Source organism: Symsagittifera roscoffensis, chromosome 4, assembly GCF_963678635.1.
Source record: "Symsagittifera roscoffensis chromosome 4, txSymRosc1.1, whole genome shotgun sequence".
Taxonomy (NCBI): Eukaryota; Metazoa; Xenacoelomorpha; order Acoela; family Convolutidae; genus Symsagittifera; species Symsagittifera roscoffensis.
The window spans coordinates 75,953,035-75,973,930 of NC_087065.1; the positions used below are offsets into that span (position 1 = coordinate 75,953,035).

General features: G+C 37.5%; 1 protein-coding gene across 1 annotated transcript in view; it reads left to right on the forward strand.

Annotated features, from left to right (window-relative positions):
• Positions 1 to 20,896, forward strand: part of LOC134843755 (cholecystokinin receptor type A-like) — a 74,456-nt gene that overhangs the window by 49,001 nt on the left and 4,559 nt on the right. Inside the window, exons 3-4 of the mRNA XM_063860017.1 lie at positions 6 to 57; positions 18,616 to 18,769. Of these exons, the coding sequence (XP_063716087.1) occupies positions 6 to 57; positions 18,616 to 18,769 (206 nt within the window). The remainder of the gene's footprint in view (positions 1 to 5; positions 58 to 18,615; positions 18,770 to 20,896) is intronic.

The following is a 20,896-nucleotide window of genomic DNA, read 5'->3' on the forward strand; positions in this document are numbered from 1 at the left end:
TTCAGCTACGAGTGTGGTGGCATCTGCATTGACGTTGGTGTCCATAGCTGTCGAAAGGTAAGCCCTAATTAGACCCACAGACCATTAAATTTATTCGTCAAAACCCTTTTTTCCCTGAACTATCCCGCCTAGCCTCGCCACCAGGGCTAAAAACTGACAAAATCAAACTTAAATCTTCTTCAAAACCTGCTTGGGAAGGCTGATAATAACTTGGGGTGCGAATCTCAAGCCAGAAGAACCGACGGGCACAAAATTTCCAACCAATTAAAAGCCCTTTAAACTCTCCAAAACTCTGAATCAAATGTCTCGCTTATTCACAGATTAATAAATGATGATTTTTGATGCTTAATGTAACTTTATGCCATTCAGCCTGTCTGCCAAAGATGCGTCCGCATCCTTGCTACCACTGGCATTTGATGCGTAAAAAAACTGTTCACGTGACTGCAAGATTATGAAAATAACACATTTTTCTTGAAAAAAAGTAAACTTCTTAAAACTATCAGCCTTGACCAGGCAATGGATTTTTTAAATAAGTGAGAGTCTTTTTGGGCTCAGAAAAAAGAAGTGCAGTCGAGCAGAACCCCCCCCCCCCCCTCTCTCCTCCTCAGTCCTGTAAGAGCTGTCATTTTTCCCTACGATTCGAATCCCTTTTTTCATCTGACAGCCAATTGGTACTAAAGTAGGATTAATATGTGATCACGGGACAATATTCATCATCTGTTTTTCTGGTTGACTGATTTCCAAAGAAGGCTACCTGTTAAGCCTTAAAAATCAATTTGACTCCTTGCAAATAAAGATGACAGAAAATCGATTGGACTAAAATAGAGCAATGTTTTTAAATATAGCTCGTCTTTGAAGAGCATTCGTAGTTGGGAGCAAAATTGCCCTTCGCAAAAGTACGGAACCAAAATTTATGTTCTTTATGTCTCTGCAAATAATCATTATTTTAAAAAAGCGAGACTGTCGTAACATGGAAAAGTTTTTTTGAAAACTTAAAACTAAGGGGGTCCTAAAATGGAGGGGACAGTCACTTTGACAAAACGGGGAGTGGGGGTGGTCATTACAAAGAATAATTAGGGCAAAAAAGCTTTGGCCAACATCATTTTTTATAACATGATTAAAAAAGAAGCTGAAAGGGAACTCATTGTTTTGAAAAAAGTGTTCTCACTGTGATTTTTACGTCATCTTTTCAACCTTCTTCCGATCAAGTTGTGCGTTACCCTACCATTGTAAAAAGACTTATTACAAATGAAATAAACTTCATTTGAGTGGGCGCGATTATGACCTCTCTTTATTACGGTGATATATGACGACGGAAATATCACCCCTAATAGCCACGGGATTCTTAAGCAGTGGGTTGAACTTTTCAAAGAAGGCAACGTCAAATGGCTACCACGCTCATCCCGCTTTTAAGCATATTTGATACTTCGTTTCCCTTCATGTACTGTACTCGTTGCTGCAGATTTCCAGGGCGATTTATTTTAAGAAGCGGAACAGATCTTAAGATGCCCTTCCCATTTTACCTCAAGCATGAGTAGCCCTTTTCTTTTTTCACTTCACAAAAAACTGTAATCATTGCTCAATCAAAGAAGACGCTTTGATTAGACTTCCCTGGTTTTTACTTTAATTTGGAAAATCAAGAAATAATTGACGTCCGGTCATAACCTAAAAAAAAGAGAAGACTTAAAACGGAATTTAGTTCAAATCCTTTTCCATTTTTAGAAAAAAATCTTTGAGTGAACGCATAGGTTTTCTGACGGTTTTTGTGCGTTTTCATGAAGCCTTGCACTTAGAGCCAAAGGTTAAGAGGTTACATGTCTGACTCTCAGTCGAAAGTGGATGAAGCCGAAGCAATCGTAATACGACAGCTCGCAACAAAAGACAACTAGAAAAAATTGACAACTCGCCATAACTCGTAATAATAATGAAAAAATTGAACGACTATCTTTAACTACAATCTAGATTAGCGGCAAACACCAATTCACGCGCATATATCGCTCATGCCAAATATATCGCTCATGCCTTCGCAAACATTTGGGGTCGTTCAGCCGAAAATGGATGTCATAAAAAATACCAAAGCGGGCCTCCGTACCCCCGTATCCTACCCCTAAGTCCGCCTCTGAGCGCAGCAATGCATATCTCTAGTTATAGCATTTGGGAACTAGTCTGGAGAACGATGTGAAAAGCTGAAACGACAAGTTAATTTTTCTTCGGCAAACATTAGTTATGCGTTTTCTCACAAAAAAATCTATCTGGGTCGAGGTCGTGGTTTTATGCTCACACTGAATAAGTCTGAATCGATCCGCGTGGGGACCAAAAACTCATAGTCGCTACGCAGGTCAAAGTCTGCAAAGTCTGAACATGAGTCTGCAAAGTCTGAACATAAGTCTGCAAAGTCTGAACATAAAGTTTACTAAGTCTGAAAAAAAGTCTGCAAAACGGGGCCGTGGTTTTATGTTCAGACTTAAAAAGTCTGATTCGATTCACTTGGGGCCGAAAATATATAGTCGCCACGCAGCTGAAAGCCTGCAAAATCTTAACATAAATCTACAAAGTCGGAAAATAAAGTCTACAAAGTCTGAATATAAGTCTGCAAAACGAGGTCGTGGTTTCATGTTCAGACTTAATAAGTCTGATTCGATTCGCGCGGGGCCGAAAATATATAGTCGCCACGCAGTTCAAAGCTTGCAAAGTCTAAACATAAGTCTGCAAAGTCTGAACAAAAGTCTGCAAAGTCTGAACTTAAGTCTGCAAAGTCTGAACATAAGTCTGCAAAGTCTGAACATAAAGTCTATAAAACCTGAACATAAGTCTGCAAAGTCTGAACATAAAGTCTACAAAGTCTGAATATAAGTCTGCAAACCGAGGTTGTGGTTTTATGTTCAGACTTAAGAAGTCTGATTCGATTCACGTGCGGCCGAAAATTTATGGTCGCCACGCAGCTCAAAGCCTGCAAAATCTAAACATAAGTCTGCAAAGTCTGAACAAAAGTCTGCAAAGTCTGAATTTAAATCTGCAAAGTCTGAATTTAAGTCTGAAAAGTCTGAACATAAGTCTGCAAAGTCTGAACATAATGTCTATAAAATCTGAACATAAGTCTGCAAAGTCTGAACATAAAGTCTACAAAGTCTGAATATAAGTCTGCAAAACGAGGTTGTGTTTTTTTGTTCAGACTTATTAAGCCAGATTCGATCCGCGTAGGGCCGAAAAATCATAGTCGCCACGCAGGTCGAAATCTGCAAAGTCTAAACATAAGTCTTCGAAGTCTGAACATATGTCTGCAGAGTCTGAACATTGCGATTTATTTTTCGATCGAGACGGGTCGAACACATGTTTGACCGAAAACCCATTACCGAGAAGGCCCTACAGTGGAACGCAAAGTTGAAGCGTACAGTCAAATCGGTCGAAACATACAGTCGAACACAAAGTCGAAATATAAAGTTAAACACAAAGTCGAAGACAACGTCGAAGACAAAGTCGAAACATAGAAGTGATCATAGAGGCGAAATTTTCAACCAAACACATAGTCGAAACATAAAGTCGAACATAATTAACAGCACTGTCGAACTCATAGTCAAAACAAAAGTATTTTCACCAATAGTTTGATTTTATTGCCGCACTTTTTTGGAAAAAATTTGAGTAAAATTTAAAGTTTTTCTTGGCGCCCCTTCTTCAAAATTAGAATATTTTGCCGCATAAGGCGACTTCGCAAACATTTAAGGGTCGTTCAGCCGAAATTGGATGGCATCAATAATATCAAAGGGGGGCCTCCACCCCGTACTTAATAGGTCTGAATCGATTCGCGTGGGGCCGAAAATTTATAGTCGCCACGCACCGCAAAGCCTGCAAAGTCTAAACATAAGTCTGCAAAGTCTGAACATAAAGTCTACAAAGTATGAATATAAGTCTGCAAAACGAGGTCGTGGTTTCATATTCAGACTTAATATGTCTGATTCGATTCGCGTGGTGCCGTAAAGTTATAGTCGCCACGCAGGTCAAAGCTTGCAAAGTCTAAAGATAAGTCTGCAAAGTCTGAACTTAAATCTGCAAAGTCTGAACTTAAGTCTGCAAAGTCTGAACATAAGTCTGCAAAAACTGAACATAAAGTCTACAAAGCCTGAGCATAAGTCTGCAAAATAAGGTCATGGTTTTATGTTCAGACTTAGTTAGTCGGATTCGATCCGCGTGAGGGCCGAAAAATTTTAATCGCCACGCAGGTCAAAATCTGCAAAGTTTAAACATAAGTCTTCCAATTCTGAACATAAGTCTGCAGAGTTTGAACATTGCGACTTATTTTTCGAACGAGACGGGTCGAAAACATGGTTGAGGTTGATCAAAAACCCATTGCCGAGATGGCGCTACAGTCGAACTCAATGTTGAAGCGTAAAGTCAAGTCGGTCGAAACATACAGTCGAACACAAAGTCGAAATATAAAGTCAAACACAAAATCGAAGATAACGTCGAACACAAAGTCAAAACATAGAAGTGGTCATAAAGGCGAAATATGTAACCGAACACAAAATCGAAACATAAAATCGAACAAAATTAACAGCACTGTCGAACTCAAAGTCAAAACAAAAGTATTTTCACCAATAGTTTGATTTTATTGCTTCACTTTTTTGGAAAATGTTTCACATTGAAAAATTTGTGTTTTTTTTGGCGCTTTTTCTTCAGAATTAGAATATATTGTCGCATAAGGCGCCTTCGCAAACAATTTAGGGTCGTTCAGCCGAAAGTGGATGGCATAAATGATAAAAAAGGGGAGCCTCCAACCCCGTACTTAATAAGTCTGATTCTGTTCGCGTGAGGCCGAAAATTTATAGTCGCCACGCAGCTCAAAGCTTGCAAAGTCTAAACATAAAAAAGCAAAGTCTGAGCAATAGTCTGCAAAGTCTGAACTTAAGTCTGAAGGTCTGAACTTAAGTCTGCAAAATCTGAACATATGTCTGCAAAGTCTGAACATAAAGACTACAATGTCTGAACATAAGTCTGCAAAGTCTGAACATAAATCTGCAAAGTCTGAACATGAAGTTTACTAAGTCTGAAAAAAAGTCTGCAAAACGGGGCCGTGGTTTTATGTTCAGACTTAAAAAGTATGATTCGATTCACGTGGGGCCGAAAATATATAGTCGCCACGCAGCTGAAAGCCTGCAAAATCTTAACATAAGTCTGCAAAGTCGGAAAATAAAGTCTACAAAGTCTGAATATAAGTCTGCAAAACGAGGTCGTGGTTTTATGTTCAGACTTAATAAGTCGGGTTCGATCCGCGTGGTGGCCGAAAAATCTTAGTCGCCACGCAAGTCAAAATCTGCAAAGTCTAAACATGAGTCTTCGAAGTCTGAACATATGTCTGCAGAGTCTGAACATTGCGATTTATTTTTCGATCGAGACGGGTCGAACACATGTTTGACCGAAAACCCATTACCGAGAAGGCCCTACAGTGGAACGCAAAGTTGAAGCGTACAGTCAAATCGGTCGAAACATACAGTCGAACACAAAGTCGAAATATAAAGTTAAACACAAAGTCGAAGACAACGTCGAAGACAAAGTCGAAACATAGAAGTGACCATAGAGGCGAAATTTTCAACCAAACACATAGTCGAAACATAAAGTCGAACATAATTAACAGCACTGTCGAACTCATAGTCAAAACAAAAGTATTTTCACCAATAGTTTGATTTTATTGCCGCACTTTTTTGGAAAAAATTTGAGTAAAATTTAAAGTTTTTCTTGGCGCCCCTTCTTCAAAATTAGAATATTTTGCCGCATAAGGCGACTTCGCAAACATTTAAGGGTTGTTCAGCCGAAATTGGATGGCATCAATAATATCAAAGGGGGGCCTCCACCCCGTACTTAATAGGTCTGAATCGATTCGCGTGGGGCCGAAAATTTATAGTCGCCACGCACCGCAAAGCCTGCAAAGTCTAAACATAAGTCTGCAAAGTCTGAACATAAAGTCTACAAAGTATGAATATAAGTCTGCAAAACGAGGTCGTGGTTTCATATTCAGACTTAATATGTCTGATTCGATTCGCGTGGGGCCGTAAAGTTATAGTCGCCACGCAGGTCAAAGCTTGCAAAGTCTAAAGATAAGTCTGCAAAGTCTGAACTTAAATCTGCAAAGTCTGAACTTAAGTCTGCAAAGTCTGAACATAAGTCTGCAAAAACTGAACATAAAGTCTACAAAGCCTGAGCATAAGTCTGCAAAATAAGGTCATGGTTTTATGTTCAGACTTAATTAGTCGGATTCGATCCGCGTGAGGGCCGAAAAATTTTAATCGCCACGCAGGTCAAAATATGCAAAGTTTAAACATAAGTCTTCCAAGTCTGAACATAAGTCTGCAGAGTCTGAACATTGCGACTTATTTTTCGAACGAGACGGGTCGAACACATTTTTGAGGTTGATCAAAAACCCATTGCCGAGATGGCGCTACAGTCGAACTTAATGTTGAAGCGTAAAGTCAACTCGGTCGAAACATACAGTCGAACACAAAGTCGAAATATAAAGTCAAACACAAAGTCGAAGATAACGTCGAACACAAAGTCAAAACATAGAAGTGGTCATAAAGGCGAAATATGTAACCGAACACAAAATCGAAACATAAAGTCGAACAAAATTAACAGCTCTGTCGAACTCAAAGTCAAAACAAAAGTATTTTCACCAATAGTTTGATTTTATTGCCTCACTTTTTTGGAAAATGTTTCACTAAAAATTTGTGTTTTTTATGGCGCTTTTTCTTCAGAATTAGAATATATTGCCGCATAAGGCGCCTTCGCAAACAATTTAGGGTCGTTCAGCCGAAAGTGGATGGCATAAATGATAAAAAAGGGGAGCCTCCAACCCCGTACTTAATAAGTCTGATTCTGTTCGCGTGAGGCCGAAAATTTATAGTCGCCACGCAGCTCAAAGCTTGCAAAGTCTAAACATAAAAAAGCAAAGTCTGAACAATAGTCTGCAAAGTCTGAACTTAAGTCTGAAGGTCTGAACTTAAGTCTGCAAAATCTGAACATAAGTCTGCAAAGTCTGAACATAAAGTCTACAATGTCTGAACATAAGTCTGCAAAGTCTGAACATAAAGTCTACAAAGTCTGAATATAAGTCTGCAAAACGAGGTCGTGGTTTTATGTTCAGACTTAATAAGTCGGGTTCGATCCGCGTGGGGGCCGAAAAATCTTAGTCGCCACGCAAGTCAAAATCTGCAAAGTCTAAACATGAGTCTTCGAAGTCCGAACATAAGTCTGCAGAGTCTGAACATTGCGATTCATTTTTTGACCGAGACGGGTCCAACACATGTTTAAAATTGACCGAAAACCCATTGCCGCGAAGGCCTTATAGTCGAACTCAAAGTTGAAGCGTAAAATCAAGTCGGTCGAAACATACAATCGAACACAAAGTCGAAATATAATGTCAATAACAAAGTGGAAAGACAACGTCGAACACATAGTCGAAACATAGAAGTGATCATAGAGGCGAAATATTCAACCAAACACATAGTCGAAACATAAAGTCGAACACAATTAACAGCACTGTCGAACTCATAGTCAAAACAAAAGTATTTTCACCAATAGTTTGATTTTATTGCCGCACTTTTTGGAAAAGGCTTGAGTAAAATTTTGTGTGTTTTTGGCGCCTTTTCTTCAAAATAGAATATATTGCCGCATAAGGCGCCTTCGCAAACATTTTAGGGTCGTTCAGTCGAAAATGGATGGCATAATACATACCAAAGGGTGGCCTCCACCCCCGCACTTAATAAGTCTGATTCGGTTCGCGTGATGCCGAAAATATATAGTCGCCACGCAGCTCAAAGCCTGCAAAGTCTAAACATAAGTCTGCAAAGTCTGAACATAAAGTCTACAAAGTCTGAATATAAGTCTGCAAAACGAGGTCGTGGTTTTATGTTCAGACTTAATAAGTCGGGTTCGATCCGCGTGGGGGCCGAAAAATCTTAGTCGCCACGCAAGTCAAAATCTGCAATGTCTAAACATGAGTCTTCGAAGTCTGAACATAAGTCTGCAGAGTCTGAACATTGCGATTCATTTTTCGACCGAGACGGGTCCAACACATGTTTAAGTTTGACCGAAAACCCATTGCCGAGAAGGCCCTACAGTCGAACTCAAAGTTGAAGCGTAAAATCAAGTCGGTCGAAACATACAATCGAACACAAAGTCGAAATATAAAGTCAATAACAAAGTGGAAAGACAACGTCGAACACATAGTCGAAACATAGAAGTGATCATAGAGGCGAAATATTCAACCAAACACATAGTCGAAACAAAAAGTCGAACACAATTAACAGCACTGTCGAACTCATAGTCAAAACAAAAGTATTTTCACCAATAGTTTGATTTTATTGCCGCACTTTTTGGAAAAGGTTTGAGTAAAATTTTGTGTGTTTTTGGCGCCTTTTCTTCAAAAATAGAATATATTGCCGCATAAGGCGCCTTCGCAAACATTTTAGGGTCGTTCAGTCGAAAATGGATGGCATAATACATACCAAAGGGTGGCCTCCACCCCCGCACTTAATAAGTCTCTGATTCGGTTCGCGTGATGCCGAAAATATATAGTCGCCACGCAGCTCAAAGCCTGCAAAGTCTAAACATAAGTCTGCAAAGTCTGATCAATAGTCTGGCAAATCTGAACTCAAGTCTGCAAAGTCTGAACTTAAGTCTGCAAAGTCTGAAATAAGTCTGCAAAGTCTGAACATAAGTCTGCAGAGTCTGAGTATTGCGATTTATTTTTTGACCGAGACGGATCGAACACATGTTTGAGTTTGTCGGCAAACCCATGGCCGAGAAGGCCCTGCAGTCAAAGTCAAATTTGAAGCGTTAAGACAAGTCGGTCGAAACATGCAGCCGAACACAAAGTTCACATCAGCTATTCCCCTTGTGCTTGTTTAAGAATCATATAAGCTCACTTTAAGAGAAAGTGAGCTTTTATGATCAGAATACCGCAATCTAATATTGATCTTTCAAGATTGCCGAGTCAAAAATGAGTGCTTTCAGACCAAACCGCGACCAAAAAAATGGTATTGTTAGACGTTGAAGTTTTAGTAGATGCGTTCAATGCCAGCCCGTCTCACGAAAATTTAATCGCGGCCGGCGCAACTGAAAAAAATTGACTGCCACCTGCGCGAGCAAAGCGAACTTAATCGAGACTGAAGCGGCCCTTGCCTATTTTGGGTTTATTTGGTTGCGACACACTTGGTCGCGAAGATTTCGCAATACAAATTTTGAGTCTTGATCGTTGCGAGGCATCAGACAAAAAAAGTTTTGGACAAGAAGTAAAATTCAAAAAACGTCCAAGCACTAAACAGGTTAGTCAGTAAAAAGGAAGCGTCCAATAGCAGAAAAACTATCTGTTTTACTGGTTGACTGATTTCCAAAGAAGGCTACCTGTTAAGCCTTAAAAATCAATTTGACTCCTTGCAAATAAAGATGACAGAAAATCGATTGGACTAAAATAGAGCAATGTTTTTAAATATAGCTCGTCTTTGAAGAGCATTCGTAGTTGGGAGCAAAATTGCCCTTCGCAAAAGTACGGAACCAAAATTTATGTTCTTTATGTCTCTGCAAATAATCATTATTTTAAAAAAGCGAGACTGTCGTAACATGGAAAAGTTTTTTTGAAAACTTAAAACTAAGGGGGTCCTAAAATGGAGGGGACAGTCACTTTGACAAAACGGGGAGTGGGGGTGGTCATTACAAAGAATAATTAGGGCAAAAAAGCTTTGGCCAACATCATTTTTTATAACATGATTAAAAAAGAAGCTGAAAGGGAACTCATTGTTTTGAAAAAAGTGTTCTCACTGTGATTTTTACGTCATCTTTTCAACCTTCTTCCGATCAAGTTGTGCGTTACCCTACCATTGTAAAAAGACTTATTACAAATGAAATAAACTTCATTTGAGTGGGCGCGATTATGACCTCTCTTTATTACGGTGATATATGACGACGGAAATATCACCCCTAATAGCCACGGGATTCTTAAGCAGTGGGTTGAACTTTTCAAAGAAGGCAACGTCAAATGGCTACCACGCTCATCCCGCTTTTAAGCATATTTGATACTTCGTTTCCCTTCATGTACTGTACTCGTTGCTGCAGATTTCCAGGGCGATTTATTTTAAGAAGCGGAACAGATCTTAAGATGCCCTTCCCATTTTACCTCAAGCATGAGTAGCCCTTTTCTTTTTTCACTTCACAAAAAACTGTAATCATTGCTCAATCAAAGAAGACGCTTTGATTAGATTGCCCTGGTTTTTACTTTAATTTGGAAAATCAAGAAATAATTGAAGTAATGACACACGTCCGGTCATAACCTAAAAAAAGAGAAGACTTAAAACGGAATTTAGTTCAAATCCTTTTCCATTTTTAGAAAAAAATCTTTGAGTGAACGCATAGGTTTTTTGACGGTTTTTGTGCGTTTTCATGAAGCCTTGCACTTAGAGCCAAAGGTTAAGAGGTTATGTCTGACTCTCAGTCGAAAGTGGATGAAGCCGAAGCAATCGTAATACGACAGCTCGCAACAAAAGACAACTAGCAAAAATTGACAACTCGCCATAACTGGTAATAATAACGAAAAAATTGAACAACTATCTTTAACTACAATCTAGATTAGCGGCAAACACCAATTCACGCGCATATATCGCTCATGCCAAATATATCGCTCATGCCTTCGCAAACATTTGGGGTCGTTCAGCCGAAAATGGATGTCATAAAAAATACCAAAGGGGGGCCTCCACCCCCGTATCCTACCCCTAAGTCCGCCTCTGAGCACAGCAATGCATATCTCTAGTTATAGCATTTGGGAACTAGTCTGGAGAACGATGTGAAAAGCTGAAACGACAAGTTAATTTTTCTTCGGCAAACATTAGTTATGCGTTTTCTCACAAAAAAATCTATCTGGGTCGAGGTCGTGGTTTTATGCTCACACTGAATAAGTCTGAATCGATCCGCGTGGGGACCAAAAATTCATAGTCGCTACGCAGGTCAAAGTCTGCAAAGTCTGAACATGAGTCTGCAAAGTCTGAACATAAGTCTGCAAAGTCTGAACATAAAGTTTACTAAGTCTGAAAAAAAGTCTACAAAACGGGGCCGTGGTTTTATGTTCAGACTTAAAAAGTCTGATTCGATTCACGTGGGGCCGAAAATATATAGTCGGCACGCAGCTGAAAGCCTGCAAAATCTTAACATAAGTCTGCAAAGTCGGAAAATAAAGTCTACAAAGTCTGAATATAAGTCTGCAAAACGAGGTCGTGGTTTCATGTTCAGACTTAATAAGCCTGATTCGATTCGCGCGGGGCCGAAAATATATAGTCGCCACGCAGTTTAAAGCTTGCAAAGTCTAAACATAAGTCTGCAAAGTCTGAACAAAAGTCTGCAAAGTCTGAACTTAAGTCTGCAAAGTCTGAACATAAGTCTGCAAAGTCTGAACATAAAGTCTATAAAACCTGAACATAAGTCTGCAAAGTCTTTACATAAAGTCTACAAAGTCTGAATATAAGTCTGCAAAACGAGGTTGTGGTTTTATGTTCAGACTTAAGAAGTGTGATTTGATTCACGTGGGGCCGAAAATTTATAGTCGCCACGCAGCTCAAAGCCTGCAAAATCTAAACATAAGTCTGCAAAGTTTGAACAAAAGTCTGCAAAGTCTGAATTTAAATCTGCAAAGTCTTAATTTAAGTCTGAAAAGTCTGAACATAAGTCTGCAAAGTCTGAACATAAAGTCTATAAAATCTGAACATAAGTCTGCAAAGTCTGAACATAAAGTCTACAAAGTCTGAATATAAGTCTGCAAAACGAGGTTGTGTTTTTATGTTCAGACTTATTAAGCCAGATTCGATCCGCGTAGGGCCGAAAAATCATAGTCGCCACGCAGGTCGAAATCTGCAAAGTCTAAACATAAGTCTTCGAAGTCTGAACATATGTCTGCAGAGTCTGAACATTGCGATTTATTTTTCGATCGAGACGGGTCGAACACATGTTTGACCGAAAACCCATTACCGAGAAGGCCCTACAGTGGAACGCAAAGTTGAAGCGTACAGTCAAATCGGTCGAAACATACAGTCAAACACAAAGTCGAAGTATAAAGTTAAACACAAAGTCGAAGACAACGTCGAACACAAAGTCGAAACATAGAAGTGATCATAGAGGCGAAATTTTCAACCAAACACATAGTCGAAACATAAAGTCGAACATAATTAACAGCACTGTCGAACTCATAGTCAAAACAAAAGTATTTTCACCAATAGTTTGATTTTATTGCCGCACTTTTTCGGAAAAAATTTGAGTAAAATTTAGTGTTTTTCTTGGCGCCCCTTCTTCAAAATTAGAATATTTTGCCGCATAAGGCGACTTCGCAAACATTTAAGGGTCGTTCAGCCGAAATTGGATGGCATCAATAATATCAAAGGGGGGCCTCCACCCCGTACTTAATAGGTCTGAATTGATTCGCGTGGGCCGAAAATTTATAGTCGCCACGCACCGCAAAGCCTGCAAAGTCTAAACATAAGTCTGCAAAGTCTGAACATAAAGTCTACAAAGTATGAATATAAGTCTGCAAAACGAGTTCGTGGTTTCATATTCAGACTTAATATGTCTGATTCGATTCGCGTGGGGCCGTAAAGTTATAGTCGCCACGCAGGTCAAAGCTTGCAAAGTCTAAAGATAAGTCTGCAAAGTCTGAACTTAAATCTGCAAAGTCTGAACTTAAGTCTGCAAAGTCTGAACATAAGTCTGCAAAAACTGAACATAAAGTCTACAAAGCCTGAACATAAGTCTGCAAAATAAGGTCATGGTTTTATGTTCAGACTTAATTAGTCGGATTCGATCCGCGTGAGGGCCGAAAAATTTTAATCGCCACGCAGGTCAAAATCTGCAAAGTTTAAACATAAGTCTTCCAAGTCTGAACATAAGTCTGCAGAGTCTGAACATTGCGACTTATTTTTCGAACGAGACGGGTCGAACACATGTTTGAGGTTGATCAAAAACCCATTGCCGAGATGGCGCTACAGTCGAACTCAATGTTGAAGCGTAAAGTCAAGTCGGTCGAAACATACAGTCGAACACAAAGTCGAAATATAAAGTCAAACACAAAATCGAAGATAACGTCGAACACAAAGTCAAAACATAGAAGTGGTCATAAAGGCAAAATATGTAACCGAACACAAAATCGAAACATAAAGTCGAACAAAATTAACAGCACTGTCGAACTCAAAGTCAAAACAAAAGTATTTTCACCAATAGTTTGATTTTATTGCCTCACTTTTTTGGAAAATGTTTCACTAAAAATTTGTGTTGTTTTTGGCGCTTTTTCTTCAGAATTAGAATATATTGCCGCATAAGGCGCCTTCGCAAACAATTTAGGGTCGTTCAGCCGAAAGTGGATGGCATAATACATACCAAAGGGTGGCCTCCACCCACGTACTTAATAAGTCTGATTCGATTCGCGTGATGCCGAAAATATATAGTCGCCACGCAGCTCAAAGCCTGCAAAGTCTAAACATAAGTCTGCAAAGTTTGAACATAAAGTCTACAAAGTCTGAATATAAGTCTGCAAAACGAGGTCGTGGTTTTATGTTCAGACTTAATAAGTCGGGTTCGATCCGCGTGGGGGCCGAAAAATCTTAGTCGCCACGCAAGTCAAAATCTGCAATGTCTAAACATGAGTCTTCGAAGTCTGAACATAAGTCTGCAGAGTCTGAACATTGCGATTCATTTTTCGACCGAGACGGGTCCAACACATGTTTAAGTTTGACCGAAAACCCATTGCCGAGAAGGCCCTACAGTCGAACTCAAAGTTGAAGCGTAAAATCAAGTCGGTCGAAACATACAATGGAACGCAAAGTCGAAATATAAAGTCAATAACAAAGTGGAAAGACAACGTCGAACACATAGTCGAAACATAGAAGTGATCATAGAGGCGAAATATTCAACCAAACACATAGTCGAAACATAAAGTCGAACACAATTAACAGCACTGTCGAACTCATAGTCAAAACAAAAGTATTTTCACCATTAGTTTGATTTTATTGCCGCACTTTTTGGAAAAGGCTTGAGTAAAATTTTGTGTGTTTTTGGCGCCTTTTCTTCAAAATAGAATATATTGCCGCATAAGGCGCCTTCGCAAACATTTTAGGGTCGTTCAGTCGAAAATGGATGGCATAATACATACCAAAGGGTGGCCTCCACCCCCGTACTCAATAAGTCTGATTCGATTCGCGTGATGCCGAAAATATATAGTCGCCACGCAGCTCAAAGCCTGCAAAGTCTAAACATAAGTCTGCAAAGTCTGAACATAAAGTCTACAAAGTCTGAATATAAGTCTGCAAAACGAGGTCGTGGTTTCATGTTCAGACTTAATAAGTCTGATTCGATTCGCGTGGGGCCGAAAATTTATAGTCGCTACGCAGGTCCAAGCTTGCAAAACCTAAACATAAGTCTGCAAAGTCTGATCAATAGTCTGGTAAATCTGAACTCAAGTCTGCAAAGTCTGAACTTAAGTCTGCAAAGTCTGAACTTAAGTCTGCAAAGTCTGAAATAAGTCTGCAAAGTCTGAACATAAGTCTGCAGAGTCTGAGTATTGCGATTTATTTTTTGACCGAGACGGATCGAACACATGTTTGAGTTTTTCGGCAAACCCATGGCCGAGAAGGCCCTACAGTCAAACTCAAATTTGAAGCGTTAAGTCAAGTCGGTCGAAACATGCAGCCGAACACAAAGTCGAAATTCAAAGTCAAACACAAAGTCGAAAGATAACGTCGAACACAAAGTCGAAACATAGAAGTGATCATAAAGGCAAAATATTTAACCAAATACAAAGTCGAAACATAAAGTCGAACAAAATTGACAGCACTGTCGAACTCAAAGTCAAAACAAATGTAATTTCATCAATAGTTTGATTTTATTGCCGCAATTTTTGCGTGCAAAACTTTAAAACTGTTGCCATTAACAAAATAAAACAGTATATATATTTGTTTTAAATTGCAGTTAGCTAGAACAGTATAGTTGCTGATCATATACAGCACAACCACGAGAAGGCCTACACATGGAATCAAAAAATATTAAAAAAATTTTTTGGGGCAACGACAAAATTGTCGCAGCAAAATCAGAAAGCTATGAAATTTATTAGAGCAACTTCTAAAAGCAATTTTTCTAAAAGCTTCTAAATTTTTCTAAAAGCAAAAAAACGTCAGCACTTAGAATTGGATCAAAGACCACACGGTCTGAACCCGAATTCCTTCAGTCCATTCAATTGCTTTGGACTCCTTCTGCCCACACAGTTTGAAAATGGATTCCTTTAGTCCATACTGTCTGAGCATAGCGTTTTTGGTCCACACGGTCTGAACATAAAACCACTACTTCGACCCGGATAGTCAACAGTCTGGTGTAAATCATTTAAGTCCTCATTCAAATTCCTGAAATAAAAAAACTGAAAATTCAAATCATCATTCAGACTCCATGGCTTAAAAATTTTTTAAAACTGAAAAAAAAAATTATTTAAAGAAAATCCATTTTCTCCAACAAGAATCTCTATTCTCATACAACTCAGTTTAACAGAATATTTAGCGCAAAATCATTATTTGGGGAAAAAATTGAAATTTCAGACGCGTTTTTCTCAGTTTTCTGTAAAATTAGAAAAAAGTGAAGGGAACAAAATTAGCTCGAATTTTCACCAGATTTAATATGGTGCAGTTTTTCACCGAAGTTTGTAACCATTTTTTAAACTTCAAAATTGGTATTTTTTTTCAATTATTTAAGAAATAGGCTGCAAACACCGAGTTAATTGACGGGAAAAAATACTTTTGATATAAATTTCTTATCGAATAACTGTTGTTTCAGCGTAATTCTTGATTAATTTAGTTTAGTTTAGTAAAAACCAAAATGACCTTTTTTGGTGTAAAATTTTTGTTCGGGGGCAAATTGGTGTAAAATTTCGGGGGCAAATTACTCCATATTAAATATGGAAATTCTATGCAACTTTTGTTCTCTTCACTAAAGTAAACTGAGTTTTCCATTATAAATGTTGTTAATTGTGTCCGATTAATGTAAATCAACATTGTTTCCACTCATACAAACACACATAAAATGCTAAGAATAAAGGTTGATGAAATCAAAATGAAATCATCAGGCAAATTTAAAGTAATGTTTCAAATCCCATAAACGAAAAAAGTAAAGTCCTAGGTAGCGAAGATTTAAAACTGAACTAGAAAAAAACAATCTTTGGGCTGTTATATTATACGGACCGTTCACATCAGCTATTCCCCTTGTGCTTGTTTAAGAATCATATAAGCTCACTTTAAGAGAAAGTGAGCTTTTATGATCAGAATACCGCAATCTAATATTGATCTTTCAAGATTGCCGAGTCAAAAATGAGTGCTTTCAGACCAAACCGCGACCAAAAAAATGGTATTGTTAGACGTTGAAGTTTTAGTAGATGCGTTCAATGCCAGCCCGTCTCACGAAAATTTAATCGCGGCCGGCGCAACTGAAAAAAATTGACTGCCACCTGCGCGAGCAAAGCGAACTTAATCGAGACTGAAGCGGCCCTTGCCTATTTTGGGTTTATTTGGTTGCGACACACTTGGTCGCGAAGATTTCGCAATACAAATTTTGAGTCTTGATCGTTGCGAGGCATCAGACAAAAAAAGTTTTGGACAAGAAGTAAAATTCAAAAAAAGTCCAAGCACTAAACAGGTTAGTCAGTAAAAAGGAAGCGTCCAATAACAGAAAAATTATGTTGATGCTACAATAAGCAAATTTTGAAACAGAAACTCAAACAAAGCAGCCATTTTTCCTGCTTTCGTGTTGATAATTTTCTCTCTCTCTGTTGGATGAACTTTTTCATGCTGTTCTCAAGGAAAAAGCTTTAATTTCATTTTATGGTAGGCTTTTTTTAAATTGAAAAAAAAACTACCTCAAAGCCAGAAAAAAAGAAACCGACGACAGTTACTTCAAAAAAAATTGAACTTATTCAATTTTTTCCTCTTTTTTTCAATTTTATGTGCGTGGCTAACGAAGCTTCAAGCTTGTAAAAAACTAGCACTGACTCCATTAGGGTGTGATAACAAAAATCAAGCAAAAAAAATACAAGCATTGGATTAAAGATCTGAATACAAGACAATCTGAAAATAATCAAAACGCTAAAACTTAGCACCAATTTTTCCTGAAACTGAAGGAAAATTTGAATTCTAAGTCAAATTTTGTATTTGAAATGAGACATTAGTCAACTTCATGATTCTGTGTGTTACCTGATTTTAAGTGGAAAAAAGTAAACGAAAAAAGTACAATTACTCGAAATATCTTATGACTGCTTTATCACCCAGTGAGTCTAATTAAGAACTTTTTGGGAGCAATCAACTTGATCCAATGCAATTTGAGTCTTTTTTTTCTAGTATTATTCTCAAAGAAGGTTGTCTCGCTGTTGTATTATTTTGTTAACTTGCCTTTTCATGGATTGAAAACGAAGGAACTTATAAATCAAAAAGCACAATAATTAGACCGTGTTGACAAAAGGTTTTTTAACAATGGTTTTGCCTAAAAATAAGTTACCTTTCACGAATTTCCACGAAACGTTGTCTGCGACTTCAAAATAATTTCGAAAGCTCTTAATACCAATTTCATACCAAATATTCTTGTCGCCCCTGCGGACCAAAGTAGCGCCGCGTAGACTTAACTTTGTTTTTCCGCGGCTCTTTATCCTTTACCCTGCCTGCGAACAATAAAAGGACCACTGGCTCAGAACGAAGCATACAAAGTAGTAATTTAAAAAAGATTGTAAAAAAATAGAATTTATTTCAGAGAAAGGGAAATTCGCATAGAGCCAATATGCTCCAACTGTGGCTTCTTCGGTTATGAGATACGAACATTTCTAAGAAATGACAACTCGTAACGACCCTTGACTCATTGTTTTTGTAAAGACGACCTTTTTTTAGGGCGAGTGTTATTTGTAACAATTATGATAGCTCTTATCAAGGCCTGCAACTGTTCCGAAACTCTTTTTGAGTTATGTGAGGTTTACTTGGAAATAACTTCTTCGACAAATACAGATATATCGCAGAATATTTACAAAAGTTAATTGATTTATTGGGAGCTTTTTCATCAAAATTTGATCATCAAACAGAATAAAAAACATACCATCAATTTCAAGAATACTTTTTTTCTAAAAATAAATTTTGATAAAAGTAAATTCTGCTTAAAAAGAGGACACAAAAAACTGCCAAAATATGAAAAAAAGCAGTTGAGAAGTTTTTCCAGAAATCTTCAATGATCCGTGGTCATTACTTGCGAGATTCAATTTTACAAGCTCACAAAATTAATTAAAATTACTACATGGTTGTTCATTTCGGGCACAGAGAAAATTTTAATAAATAGCTGAAGGTATTACTGTGGTTCTTATTATTTATCATTAATTAATCATTGAATTAAAATAAATATCAATCATAACCTCATCTGAGTTTTAACCTGATATACGTTCCGTTTTTAGAAGTTTTAAAATAAACAAAAATATTATTGAAATTAATCATAAAATTTATCATTTAGAAGTATTACAATGAATCATAGAATTATAGATATAAATTTGTGTCTAAAATGCAGTTTTCTAATATTATGATGTTTTAGATACTTTGCCATATGTCGCCCTATGGAATCTTTGGGCAGACAGACTGTTCGTCATGTATACCCCCTCATGGCGGGAATTTGGACAGCATCCATCATCACCAGCACCCCCCTTGCAATCGCAGCTCACTCGGCCCAGATAGACTGCGGATCCAAAGTAAGCACACTAATAAACACCCCCTCTCGCTCTATCTACTTTTCATAATAAAAAGGCCAATCAAAATTAGCCTCAACTACAATGCATTTGACAAACATCAAAAACTTGCTCGCCAACGCGGTGAAAAATGTTCACAAATTTTTTTTTTAAGTTGAATAAGGAGCCAAATGTATTTATAAATGACTACTTTAATCTTTTGCGGCCAGAGCATGTGAAAAAATTTACCATAAAAGCAGTCAATTTTAGAGAAAACCCATTTTTAATGAAGTTTGCGGCTTGCGCTTGAGTTTTTTGGATAGTTCTCAAATATCAAAGCCTGTTGACCGTAGATTTTCAATTACATGGTATGATTTTTAACTGAGAAATTAGTTGAGTGTTTGAGAATTGACAGTATTGAGAGTCGAGAAACGCTTAAAAAGAATAGTCGGTTACAGTGCAGTTAAGCTACAGCTAGGGCCACATGATCTAATTAACATCCCCCCATATGGTATCAACTAAAGAGTCTCCATCCCTACAAATAAACACAGTAAATTCGTACTAGAGCTTACTATTGAGAACTCTGATTGTTTGCTGCATTCTGATTGATCGAAAATTCGATTAACCTAATCTACTTTATAATCTTCCGCGCTTTCTTGAAAAAGAGGAGATTGTTAAGTAGATCCTGTCGAAATTGTTGGCAACATCCTTTTTGATAAACTAATCTGAGCAAATTAAATTAACTTGGCCATTTTGACGTCGGAAAAAAAATTTTTCACTCATTTTAGGGCGTAATAAATGCCTCAAAAGCGGATAATAAACTAAAAATAGTTTTTTTTGCCTATTAGGTTGCTCAATATTGCCATTAACTGGTCACCGATATTGCCATTTTTTAGCAATCACTCTACATTGGTTCAACCCGAGATGATTCCTTAGAGATATAAATATGAAGCCAAAATGATAGCAATATTGGTGAACTAGAAAAACGTATACCGGTTGACCCTCATATACAAGAATTACTAACTATACAATTCCATACAACAACAATTCTTATCATACATTTCCATACAAAAAATGCTTGTCATACAATTCCATGCATGGGTTCTATGGAAACAAATACTTATCATACAATTTCCATTAATGAAAAGTGTACGATAACTGTTTTTTCGTTTTCTTTTGTTGTCAACACGGGTTATCATACAGTTTTGAAACCATTTTTGAAGGCTTCTAAAATAAAACTTTCATCTAACTGACAGCTTTGAAGTTTTCTGGTCCTCAAATTTTTTATGACATAGATAGAAAAAAACTGCTCTTATGAGAATTTACCTGTATCAAAGTTTTATGATAACATTTTTTTAATGAAAAACAACAAAACTCATAGAAGTTTTTTGAAAACGGTTTTTAGGTAATTTTAAATGAGTTTAACAAAGATTTGTGGATTGAAATCACTTTGGTTGTCACAATATGGTTTGGTTTTTTGTTCAAAATTGCTTGTCATACAAATTTTTATAAGCCGCGTTTTTTTTCTACAATACGATGTTTTGGCGAAAAAAAAACTTTTCAAGCCGCAAGATTCGTATTATTTCTTCACCGCATGCAATAGAATTTTTGTCTTTGATGTAATTTAAAACTAACTTTCAATCAGAAAAACAAAATAAACAACGACGTTTTGTTTGAAGCTCGGTTAATGTTTTTCTGGTTGTTAAATGATAAAATGAAGTTAGATGTGTTAAAAAACATCCATCGAATTTCAACCATTCAAAAAATTGAGTCTTTTGTATCGGCGAGAAATTCATTAGGCAAGTTAAGATTTCAGAGCTCCAATTGCAGTTAGGCTGAGAAATTAATTTAAAAAAGTATAAGGGAAACACAAAAAATTAACAAAGATAGCCGGCTACTATGCAAGTGGCACAGAATATTCCGATCCCAATCTTGAAAACTGTGCATTTTTTTTCAAAATTGTCGTCATTTTTTTCGGCGTGGTGTGATAAAAGTAGCTGAAAAAAAACTGTGCATTTTTTTCTGTGCTACTGTGCATTTTTTTTTCAAAATTGTCGTCATTTTTTTCGGCGTGGTGTGATAAAAGTAGCTGAAAAAAAAACTGGAGATTAGGTATTGTCGGCAGTCATAGTAAAATCAGCAAATTGAGAA